At 33.1% G+C, this 12,950-nt stretch overlaps 2 protein-coding genes across 2 annotated transcripts; both read right to left on the bottom strand.

Moving 5' to 3' along the window:
- Positions 1-1,045: 1,045 nt before the first annotated feature.
- On the bottom strand, positions 1,046-5,257 carry LOC139898367 (uncharacterized). The gene is made up of 4 exons (XM_071881098.1): positions 5,070-5,257; positions 3,747-3,790; positions 2,128-2,428; positions 1,046-2,009 (listed from the first exon to the last, which is right to left on the bottom strand). Exons 1-4 carry the CDS (start codon positions 5,128-5,130, stop codon positions 1,732-1,734), a joined length of 684 nt encoding a protein of 227 aa, XP_071737199.1. The 5' UTR covers positions 5,131-5,257; the 3' UTR covers positions 1,046-1,731.
- Positions 5,258-7,423: 2,166 nt separating this feature from the next.
- Positions 7,424-8,595, bottom strand: LOC139901920 (non-specific lipid transfer protein GPI-anchored 20-like). The gene is made up of 3 exons (XM_071884584.1): positions 8,262-8,595; positions 8,125-8,154; positions 7,424-7,695 (listed from the first exon to the last, which is right to left on the bottom strand). The coding sequence occupies exons 1-3, from the start codon at positions 8,593-8,595 to the stop codon at positions 7,424-7,426; spliced, it is 636 nt and encodes a 211-aa protein (XP_071740685.1).
- Between the last annotated feature and the right edge of the window lie 4,355 nt (positions 8,596-12,950).

Raw genomic sequence — 12,950 nt, 5'->3', positions numbered from 1 at the left:
AGGTCTAGATGTCAAGAGGGGTGTTTCAACGAATGCGATTAACAAAGGAGGCTCTTCAGCAAAAGGGAATGGTAGAATGTCCACAGAGGCTTTCAAGGCTTTTGACCGAATGATGACGAGCATGGCCGATGAGAGCGAACCGGTTAATGTTTCTCGTATTAATTCGCGCGAGATCACTAGTACGCCTCTCAAAAACAAATATCAACAAAAGAGGAAGAACAAGTTGGTTCAAGGTGCCGAGATGGAAGAATTCGGTGTGCTTTTCAAAGATATTTGACCTTGTTGTTCTCGGCTTCGTGTCTCTTTGTGTCTTTGTTGTAGTTAAGTTCGATGTCCTTTTTAGTTTGTTAGTTGGGTTTTAGCATTGGTTTATTTCCGTTTTATAGTTGTCCCAATTTGTTTCGGATTTTGGTTAGGAATGGTCAAGAGGCTAGATATAGATAGTTCAGGTTGTGTCTAGGTACGAGCCCTCATTGCGGTTTTCTCTCGTTGTATCCTTTGTTGAAAGACGTTTTCTATTCGAAAACGTTTTTCGTTATTTTGCTAAAAAAATAATAATAATAATTAACAATTATTTGAAGACCAAAAGAGTAAGGTCGTGTGCCATGAAGTGACTTCCAAAAAAGTGAAAGGCCAAAATTGCACTCAATTGGCAAATCCAAAAACTCAATTAAGGTGCCCATGTGATGGTTTGTTGTTGACGTAATAAGGTGGCTGTGTTGTTAATTTGTTATACATGCTTTTCATAAAATAACCAGTAAGGTAGAATGACCAATGTACCCTAGTGAATAGTAACCAAGTTCAGCATAGTTAGTATATGTTTATAATATAATTATAATAACCAAAATCTAAATTTCTTGCAGATTAAAATCTTTATAAATTGATGACTTCTGAATTCAATTCATGCCATGTAAGTATGTAGCGTAATATATAACTTTATATTCCAATTGGAATATTTATATTTTTCTTGTATTCCAAGATTTGAGATGGTAAAACTTAAGTCTCTGAGTTATAAACATGTTAATAACCACTATATAAGACCACTTCCAATACTAACACCATTTCCTTCCGGAACATATTGCCACATCAGCGTCACGTGAACACTTTTTCCCAGAACACAACGAGAACTAAACCAATTTCATCCATCACATACTCCCTCAAAAAACTTAAACGCACTATATTAATTAATTATATTAATATTAATGTATAAGTATATAAACCAAAACTACAAATAATATATACATATTGCTCTTTCTGCTCCTGTTCGCTCGTCTGTGCTGAAAAACACGCTCGTTCTTGTTTGAGCTGAAAAAGCACGAAAATCAGAGCAAAAAGGGTAGGGCAACAGAGGACGAGGGTGTCCTCGGAGGACAACATGAGGGCAAGAATGAGGAAATGCCCCTTGGCATTGGTCTAATAGTCATGATCACCTAGACTGTGCATCAGAACATTGTAACATGCACATTGATTGATGACTTTAAATTTGGTAATAACTGCTAAGAAACATTTTTACTTATAGATTATCATACCACTAGAATCCACATAATTTTCAGAAGGAATAACCTTTTAGCCGAAATAAAAGTGATGTAGAGAACTTCAAACGAAGGCGTCACACGGATCAAAAGGATACCCTTTAAGCTACTGTTACATTTTTTCCACAAGCTCCCCAGTTTTCAAGGTACAAACTTAAGCAAGCTATGTACAAAAAATCTAATACATCCCTATGATGAGTCAATTGACAACATCGGACGACACACATAACGGGCAGGGTGGATCACTTTTATCTTCATCACGAGTCCGTTTAACCAAACAATCGTCATGATAAATATGACCACAAACTAAAACCGCCAAAACGGGTCCTTCACGCATTACTTGTTGACATAACCTGCAGAGGATATTCCCAAAATCAGGGCAATCTGCACCAATTATGTCCAATTTACGAGGCCCGTGATAAATCAATGGATTCGATCTAATTCTATCCATTTTCCGTGACGCCTTATCCCTCTTCCCTGCAAAAAGAAAAACACAAAGATAATTTTGAAAGCAGTTATGTTGACCACAAAAGTCAAAGTATGCATCTTATTCCATAAATGGAGGTAGTAAAAAGCAAACGAGGATCAGGATTACCTGCACGATATCCAAATCCTGATTCGGCTTTATGACCAGATTTCCATTGAAGTTTGTCATCATGCAAAGCAGTCTTACCATGAGAAGTTGACGGGCCAGCATGATCAGCAGTATTTCTTTGTGAATGCCGGACGTTGTAGTAATGTTGTGGGGCCCTTGAGAACAAAGCCCGGCTTACATTGTGGTGGCGCTGATGTGCGGATGACTGGTAGTGGACAGACGACGATGATCTTTCCATGATATTCGAGAGAGATGATGATGCATGTTTCAATCCGTTGGAGCCACGTGAGTGAGATGATTTCTGATTAAACGTAAAGAATGTTATTATTTAGTAATAAGTAAACATTAAAAGTGGTAACTTCGAGCAACTTACTAATAAATGGGTTAATGAGGATTATTATTCATGGCCAACAGGCAAATAAGTTAAAGAAAAATACTAGAATCACTCACTTCTTTTACACAATAAAATTCACACGCTGACATGGCTAGATGACTTGGCCCACTTAACTGCTCCCTTTTAATTTGGTTAATTATAATTATTATTTGCATTTTTTAAATTGATTATACATCTATCCAAATAAAATGTTACCCAACTAATAACCTTCTCATTCTTCTCAACCAAAACACCATAATCTCTTTCTTCCCCAAGATTTAAATCTCTCTAACATCAATTTACTTATATAGAGCTCTTGAACGTAACTTTAAAACTTATACTATTAGAGGGTGTTTAATTGCTATGTTTATATAATGTTCATTGAAGTTTGAGATGTTGTACTGCTTTCGACATCTAGATCTTTTGCCTAGATCGTGAATCATATCAATAATATTTTGTGTTTTCTAAAAATTTGAAACTTCATAAATAACACTTAAAAAAAGCAGTAATGTGTCGGTTCGCGAGATAGGTGCCTAATGAAGATACTTAAATGCAGTGTGTTGCATTCTAAACGGATCACGAAAGTCCAACATGCTGACCCGTGAACTCACGACTTAATTATTGAGGTCAAAGGAACTAAGTTGCCAATTTCACATTTGATATGAACTATAGAATATTGCAAATAACAATTGATCAATGTTTAAAATTCTTACACGAGATGGAAACAGATTACTAGATATATTGATAAAGATGAAGATGGCATGCAAGTACTGGAACATATTATTCAACCTAATGAGTAATTAAAATTGGTTATATTTTTTTATGAAAAAAATAATTATTAATTAAGAAGTTGATATAATGTACCAAAAATAATTGAAGGTGGATACTTTACGTGGAGGTATAAGGCCAACGTGGATGTAAAAGTCATGTCAGCGTGTGGATTTAATTATGTGAAAAGTGAGTGAATATTTGCATCTAAAGAAATCTTCAAAATCACTTTATTCAAAAATTAGACTATTATTGAAAAGAAAAATTTAAACTTTGTAAGCAAATTTGATACACTAATATTTTACATTACAAAAGGTTTGGTATAAAAGGTGTTTTGGGTCAACCCACCCTACAGCCTCAAGTAACAATCTTTTAAGAAACAAAATAGTGCAGTTAAAGAAAAAAGGCACAAGGATATCGTGAATGACTGAATTCTAAAGAGTCTTCAAAAAATAGCAAAACTTGAGGAGACACGAACCTCTTTAAACGATGAATCCCTTTGAGAAGAGTGAGATGTGAGGGCTGCAGATATCGATATGAAATGTAGTTATAAGTTAGATTCATTGGGGAAAAAATATGATTTCAGTTTAAGATTTGCAAATAAAAAAGCTAGATTTTTTAAAAGAGTGAGATGTGAGGGCTGCATATATATACATATAATAACAAAAGAGTCACCTTTCATAAAAAGGTATCTATCTGAAAAATGTTATTTACGATGGCATTTAAAGTGAATAAGACATGACTTGCCTAATTAAAGCTTTTAATAGGTAGAATACACATATAGTGAAGATAAAAAAAAAAAAGTGATAAAGTTCATTAACGATAAAAACAAGTGATTTTTACGTAACGTCGAGAAACATATTTGGTTATAAAAATGGTATTAAAATTCATTAAAAATATGAGGAAACCTACATTATAGATACTGTCAATTTACACCTAGATAAAGAAGAAAAAAGAACAGTTATAGATCATCTATCCTATTCTCTTCAATGGATATCTTAAGTTAAGCAAACACCCGTACACAAAAACTCAGGTGTTGTTTGTTTTTCTGTTTGGAGATCTTATTATGAATGTCTGCGCGCTCGCAAACGTTTTTATTGCAGACGGTTTGTTTTTCTGAAGACATAAGATAAAACAATGCCTTATTATGTCTGCAGCCTCGCAGACTTAGAAATATGCTTCTAAGTGCTGCAGACAGAATTAAGTTATTTTGTAAACATAAAAACAAACCGTCTTTCTTATTCGGCATACGGACCTTTAGACCACATCTTCTTTACAGACGTGGTCAGCAGATATTCAGACAAAAACATCTTAAAAAACAAACAGCACCTCAGTCTCCAAGTTACATATATATAAATGTTAGTAGTAAATTGCCTTACATTGAATCCAATAGTATCATCCCCACACGAAAACCCTAAATTAGACACTTTATTCATATATCCTAACCTCCCAAACACCTATGGTTTGCAATGTTGGTGATAAAACCTAACTCAAATCAAGCTTCATCAAGGGTTTCTGATCTACAGCATCAACATCATTCACATTCTGTCATTTCACCAGAATCAATAAAAAATATTTTTAAAAAAAAACAATTTTTTTTATTGATTACCAAGAAAACGGGGCTTTAGTACGTAATCATCACCAAAATTGAAGGCATAAAATTATAAATTCAAGGATAAAGAATCCATCCTAGATGAAATAACACAAAACCATTTCAAATTACTAAAAAAACACAAACCTATGATCAGATTTGTTTAAAAATGAAATAAAAAAAAAATAATAAATTGATAAAAAGACGTACCAGGTGAAGGAGGGGTCTTGTTTCGGTCAGTTCTTCGTTTTCTCTTACCCATTTGATTCATTGATGATTACAATAACAATTTGTATGTTTAGTTTGAGAATTTAACGGCTAGGTGATACTTATAAAGATTAGGGTTTTTTTATGGGTGAAAAATTTGGGGCAAATATGATCGAATATTTTGGGGAGGAAACATGTGAGAAATAGACACGGAGTACTGTTTTTTGTCTTCATTTTCTTTTATTTCCTTTTCTATTTTTAGGTTACAAAGAAGGTTATTACGATTATGATTTATGATTAGCATTTAAGAGTCAAATTACTATAGGAAGGGTGCGTTTATTTAACTCTAAATGAAATGGTTCAGCACTGAATGCTGAACCATTCAGCATTCAGTACGTTTGTTTCTGACCTCTGAATGACATATGATGCTGAATAGTTCAGAATTCAGCTCTGAACCATTCAGAGATGAAACACTCTCTTAACCATTAAGAGCCTAAATTATCTATAATATTCTCCTCAAATCATATCATGATCACCTAACTAACAAGTATATTAATTTTTTTTATTCATGTGAGACGTTAATAAGGTAGTTTTAGTCAGTTCATATCGTTCATTCTAAATGATTATCAAATAACTTATTTTCATTCAGAGTAAATCTTATTCAGAGGCTCTGGACCATTCCGATTATGATATATGATTTATGATTAGCATTTAAGAGTCAAATTACGATACGAAATTTGAGTATGTATTAGGTGATAAGAATGGGATCGGATATGAATTTAAAATTTAAATATAATAATCTATTATATATATCTATATATGTTAAATTAAGCGGTTAACGATAATAATTCACTCATTTTATATTCATATATGTTGTATTAATCAGTTTAACGAATATCGATTGAATATTAAGTTTTCTGTTAATTAAATTTCCATTACAATCATCAAAATATTATTTAACTAATATAAAAATAATATACTCCATATGATTCACATAGTTTTTATATGTTAGTTGATTAAATAAAATTTGTTGTAATTTCTGTAATTTTAAGACAAGTTTACATAGAAGTTCCTTCAATTCATTATCCTTTTTTAGTATAATCTAAAAGGAATGTGCGTAATCTATCTATATCTATCTATATAGTCATATAAAGCTCTAAAATGATAATTTATCATTAAATTAATTACCCTTTAATTTTAATAATGATGATGTCATAATTATATATTAATTTAATTAAAAAATAATACAAAATCTTTTATAAAAGGAAATACTAATATCTCCTAAATTATAATTTTAATTTTCTAAAAAAATGTAAAAGGCATTTATTATTACCAATAATTATTATTATTATTATTATTATTATTATTATTATTATTATTATTATTATTACTCAACTTTGAGCGAACTTATTATTATTTATTTTTAATATAATAATTATAATTATAATTATTATATTATTAATATTCAAATATGAATTCTTTTTGCGAAATTAATTACGTTACATATGTATGCGAAAATACATGTCTGTATATATTTGTAAAAACAACGATAAGTTTCTTAGTCAAACGGGTCATTAAAATAAATGACTTTAGCATTTACATTCACTTAATACCTAAAACGTATCATTAAATTATTTCGTTTAAATAAACCCGTGATTTCACGAGTCATTTCACTAGTTAAAAAAAATTCGAGTAGGGATGGAGAGATTCTTCTTGAAACAAAAGGATTCAAACCTTGCACATCCTACACTGAATTTTTAGATTGTACCTTTCCTTACACTCTTAAGAAATATGTTTAATTTAAAGGGTGTGTTTGGCACATTATTAGAGCTTATGACGCTCATAGGAGCTTGAGCTTACGATTTTAATAAACTCCAAGTCATAAGTTTTGTTTGGTAGACATAAAAAATATAGCTTATGAAAATCATAAGCTCTTAAAAAATAAGCTACTTGTAGTAGCTTATGAAAAAAAAAGTAGAGCTTATGAACTGAAAAATAAGCTCCAGCTAGTTTACCAAACACTTATAAAAAATAATAAACTCCAGCTACCAGCTTTAAAAATAAGCTCCAGCTCCAGCTCTAGTTCACAAGCTCCAACTCTAACTACAAACTCCAGTTCCAGCTAGTTTCATCCAAACACACCCAAAATATGTAGAACTGAGATAATCAAATTGTAACCATTTTGAAATCTTGTTTTTGTATGAAAAAAATACTTAAATGCAAATGCTAACGATATGTAAAAACACATAAAATTTACACCCCTCGGTACAATATCTTTACACTCCTAAATACAAATGTAATAATGATAATGATCGATATAATAGTTATCACATGACATGACATTAAGTGTATATAATCTAAAAGCTCAGGAGATATCCAATTAACATTGCCAGCATAAATGGTGAATAGGCATAAGTGGAAACCGCATTTGAAGGCGTCACAGTTGGACGATTGCCCCCATTATCAGTTGGAACTCCAGAATCTGCACCGGTAGATGGTGGCGTTAAGTCGGGTGTGGTGTCAGATTCAGGGGGTGACGGCATTGAATTCGATTCAGGTGACAAGGTTGGTGACAATGCCCCTGGAATAGAAGTTGAAGGAGATGGAGCTGGCCCCAATGTACTTGGACCTATAATTCCATAACAACACAAGAAATCATTTGTTCTTGCAATTTTTAATTGAAACGAGTAAACGATTAAGGTTTTTCCTTATTAAGGGTATCCGAGAAGGGAAAGTATTTATACTCTATGTATGTGGTCTAACGGGGTTACCCGTGATCAAATCTTACATGTTCCCTGACCACCACAAGATATGTCTAATGATATTTGAACCTGGGACCTTTGAAAAAATCAGGGCTCTAATCACTAGGCTATCTTCGGATAGTTCAACTAGCAATTTTTAATCATTATTATTAATGTTAAATAAGTAAAACCATATTGACGCAAATTGAATAACTCATCTGGTCAATGTTATGCTTCTATTTGATAAAGGCATGGTTAAGTTATTGGAAAACATGTAGCTATTTAAAAGATAGTACGAATATTTGATTGAATCATACCTGGCGTAGGAATTGGGGCACCAGCAGCAGCTGTATTTTTGAAATGAACACGTCAATAAGTAGTGTAACATTATAATACAAATTTTGAGAATGAGAAAGATTAGTACAAACGTAATGTAATTAGCTAGTTTACTAACCTTTGCATTGAAGAGGCACACCAGGCATACCACAAGCACGAGGCATAGAAATGGCTAGATTGCGATTATTGGGAATTTGAAAGGGTACGCTTGCAGTAACGAGGAGGCAAAGACAATCAGTTCCATCACTCATAAGTTTCTTGAGTAAATTGCAACAATCGGAAATTGGTGTCGTAGCGCTGGTGGCCGTACTATTTGCTAGAAGGTTCAAACATGGAGTAAAGCTAGTTATCATTGAAGCTGAACATGGTGTACTAATTTGAGAGTAAACTGGTGCAGAAACTGAACACAATGTTACACCCAAAATCAAAAATAAGTACCCAAAAGAAGCCATTTTTCTTGTTTCACTAAAATAAAATTCCTAAAAATATGTGATTTTAGTATGTTTATGGTAATAGATGCTGGATTATATTTAGTGATATGATACGATATAAATGAAAGTATGAATGGAATTTATAGATGGAAGAAGTTTGAAGTGTCCAAGAAAGTAGTTGTGTTGAGCTAACTTTGAACTATAATATGATATGATGTGTGTCTATCAGGTAGTGTTTTGCTTGTAAAACATGAATAGATAATATATATTAGTCAAATCTGCTGACTTTTACTTTTTTTTTACTGTATGAAATGAATGTAGTTTAACATTGTTTAGTTAAATTTGGTTACCAACATTAAACTATAAATTAGTTATTTAAATCTATTCCCCTATCTAGATCGTCGAATATTATGACGGAAATGAGTAATTATTTTTGTAACAACCCAATGTTTTTTTGTTAAGTATTTGATGACAGTTACTTGAATTCTATGATTGTGCCTTAGAATTTAATGTTTACACCCATAAAAGTCCATTATTATTATATGTAAGACTATTTCTAACCCCATGATATCAGAGGTAAATTGTGCATTTTTTGATGAAAAAGTGGGTTTTTTATTGTGACTGTATTAAATACCCGTTAACTCAAAATGTCAAGTTTTATGTCAAATATTTGGAGGGTGATGTGGTAAAATCTGATTGAAATTTGAGTATGAAAAAAATAAATAAACAATAAAAATATACTCTATCTCTCAAGCTGATTGGTCCATTCTCTCCCTCACGCTCTCTCACTCTTCCGTCAAGTAATCGACTCACGCCCGCTGCCATCGAACTTTGACGTCGCGATAATGGCGTCACATTTCGTCAACCGGCAGCACCTCACTTGACGGATCAAATCTGACGTTGGGCTAAAACCAGCCTAATACATGTTATGTGATTACATGCTTTATTATTATTTTTTATGAAAGGAAGTGAAAATATATAACACAAAACAGCCAAAATACAATTGATGCTTAGGATCCTTACATGATCATGGATCACTCAAGCATATACACGAGATGAAACTGAACACGAATATAGACTGGTTGCAAAGATGGCAACCCGATGCTACAACAGTCTACGATATATTTAAATATACACTTGGATTAGACAATCACATATGACAATCAAACTTTCTTCCTTTTGCTCTACCCGATATCCACTCGAACGATTTAATTCAATTAATAACGGTAATAAGACCATTATTTCATCTAACGTAGAAGGTGAGGGTGGTGTTGGTGAGACACTGATTGATGCCTCTAAGGATAGAGATGTCGAACCACATAATGTTGACGGCGTAGATGCCTCCTCCCCGATCACTGGTGAACATGTTAATTCTGTTAGTGGTGACGATTTTGTGTTCGGGCGCAAGACTTCGGTTTATTTTTCGCGTTATAGTACATATAAGAATGTTGTTTCTAAAGATATGGATGGTAGATCAGGTGTATCAAAGATTGGTGTATTTAAAGATAAGAATGATGTATATAAAAATGGTGTCGTAGAAGGTTTAGGTGGTGTTTACTTGAGAATGACCTTAATCATCAGTTTGGAAGTGTCAACAGTTGCTCGAAGTCTTCAGTTAAAGTTGATTCGAACCCGCCTGCTATCGAGGGTGTTGGTATTATTCGGTCCAAAAAGTCGGTGGTCGATGTTGGCAAGTATTCAGATGTTCATAGTTTGTCGGTTAAGCAACAAGATTATGTTAATGCAATGAACGAGATGTATTGGTCATCTTCTTTGGTTTTAGAGTTGATAAGCGAGTGAAATCTGGGCTCATGAACGGAATGAAGTGTAATAAAACAGGGAAGGGTAGTGATGATGTGCGTTATGTACATCTTTTACCCTCAAAATTTATATAAGATTCAAACACTACAAATAAGCACACACAACTAACGAGCACTTAGAACCCGGTTATTATAGCACTTCAATGTAAGTATTCTTATCAAGTTTGTCCCAAGAGAGTGGTGTAAGTCGAATATTTGAAACTACCAGTTGTCCCAGAGTTTGTTTGATTGGGGGTTTTGATTGATTTTAATTAACAACTAAAACGTGCACAATTAAACAAACTTGAACTTAACGAGTAAACTAGTAGCAAATAACAAGTAACGAAATATAGAGAACTTAAATCAATTAACTAAGTAGTGTTCACTTATCTAATCCTCTCTATGCTTTGATTGCCCCGTTTTACTCAAATTGCTATCACACTAGTTGTTGAACTATTAAATGTTTAGCATTACTACCAAACCTTAATCAAATAACACTCTGCGAATTCACATAAGCATTGTATTTTAAGATCAAGTTAAGCATGATTGGTTATTGAGATTATGCTTGGGTTGAAATCACTTAGAACCCCCAACTATCGAAATCACTTAAGATAATCGGCACTACTATGTTGACTAAAGGCCAATTGAAAACCAACCTAGATCAAGAACACAATCACTTGAAATTCTTAAGCTAGTTGTTTAGATCACTCAAGGTGTTGAAGCACAAATCGATTCACTTTTCAAATTACTAAGAGAGCTACTCAATCTATGTAATTAAAGTAAAGCGTAAAACAAGTGCATAGCAATGGATCTTTAGCTAACACAATAACACTTGATCATGTAATTCATTCAAACAACATTATTCAATTGATTTTTGGGGCAAACACTTGCATTAGAGATTCATAGATAAACAAACACAAGAGATTTAACCAATCATGGCTAAGATTACACTAATAATAATCATTGAAACATAAACAAACATCATCTTAGAGTTATTACAAGTAATTAATTCAAAATATATGAAGAAAAGTGGAGATTACAACCCAAATTCAAAGATGATGAAGATCTAGAGCTAATCTATGATGAATCTTGAGCTAGCTTCCTTCAATCCACCTTCAAACACCAATGGATGATGAAATTAGAGTTTTTAGGTGAAAATCGGACTTAGAATTGCTGCTCTCTAAAAGCTCTCCTCAAAATGACCTAATCTCGTTCCTTTTATAGTGCTGAAAATCTGGGTTGAATCAGCGACAGGAGCGCCGCTTTTGGAGCAGGGGCGGCGCTTTTGGCATACTTCAGGAGCGGCGCTTTTGCTCCACAGGAGCGGCGCTCTTATAAGAGAAGTGATGCTTTTGATGCTGAATTCTGCACTTACCATTTTCTTTGCCACTTTTGATCAAGATTTGGTCAATTTGACACCAAATCAAGTCCTTAGCCCCCAAATTGCCATTTAGCTCATAATCATACCAAATGGGCTCCATAATCATCAAAATTCGAACAAAGTGAGGGAGATATCGCGAGATAAAACATGTATAATTGGAGCGATATCAGGTAGGGGTTCAAAAAAGAACAAAAAGATTGGTGCGGCCGTTGATGATTCGGTTCGGGTGCAATATGGAGAGGTTGATGGATTGGGTATTCAAAACTTGGTTGACGAAGTGCACGTCGTAGAGGGTGGTGGTATCTCGTCCGGTATAGGTTTGGATGAGGGTCCTTTAAATGTTTCCAATCCTGGGTCCGCGATTAGATTTTCACATAAATCTAGAACCGGTAAACTGGTTACCTACGAGCAAGTTGAAAAAGGGATATATCAAAGACCTGACAATAAAAGCAAAAAGGTCACTTCCGCTTTGGACAAAAAGAGGTCATTAGCATTTGTTGGGTTTTTGCGTTAGGTGTAGTTATTTTGTTGTATTTTATTTCGTTAGTTCGTTGCTAGGGTGCGTTCGTTTGTGGTCTTTGGTTGGATTGTGCTTGTTTGTTTTTCCGCTTGTTCGTGTTTGGGGCTTTTCCTGTTAGTTGTGGCGAGCCTCGATTTGGTCGAGTTAGGTTTTGGAATTTTTTTTTTTTTTTTTTTGTTTCGAGGCTTGTTTCTTTTTCTTGTATTTCCTTAGTTAGGCCTTTTCATTTTTGATAAAAAAAAGTCTGTAGTTAGAGTATAAAATAAAAGTTTGTTATAAAATATCTAGATTGTGTTATAAAATATCTAGATTGGATGTTAATTTATTATTATTATATTTCTTGCATAGTAATATTTTATACTATAAATAGACATGTATGGTAACCATTTAAGGTGCACCATTTCTCTTGAAATATCAATATCAATATTTCTTCTCTCTTTTTCTCTCTTTGTTCTTATAACCATTAAAGGTAGTTATAAGAATACTGAATTATAACACGTTATCAGCACGAAAAGCTTAGTGTAATTAAAAGATATCTCAAACGATCACGAATCACTAATCAAGGTATGAAATTATTAATAATTTTCAGACTCGAATATATCAAATTTTGGACTACTAACATTTATATTTATGTTATTTAAGTTATATATGGTCGGTTATACCACCTGAATTATAT

This window comes from Rutidosis leptorrhynchoides, chromosome 3, assembly GCF_046630445.1.
Source record: "Rutidosis leptorrhynchoides isolate AG116_Rl617_1_P2 chromosome 3, CSIRO_AGI_Rlap_v1, whole genome shotgun sequence".
In the NCBI taxonomy this organism is placed as follows: domain Eukaryota; kingdom Viridiplantae; phylum Streptophyta; class Magnoliopsida; order Asterales; family Asteraceae; genus Rutidosis; species Rutidosis leptorrhynchoides.
Note: the sequence above shows the minus strand (reverse complement) of the source record. Positions and strands in the feature narration are given on the sequence as shown.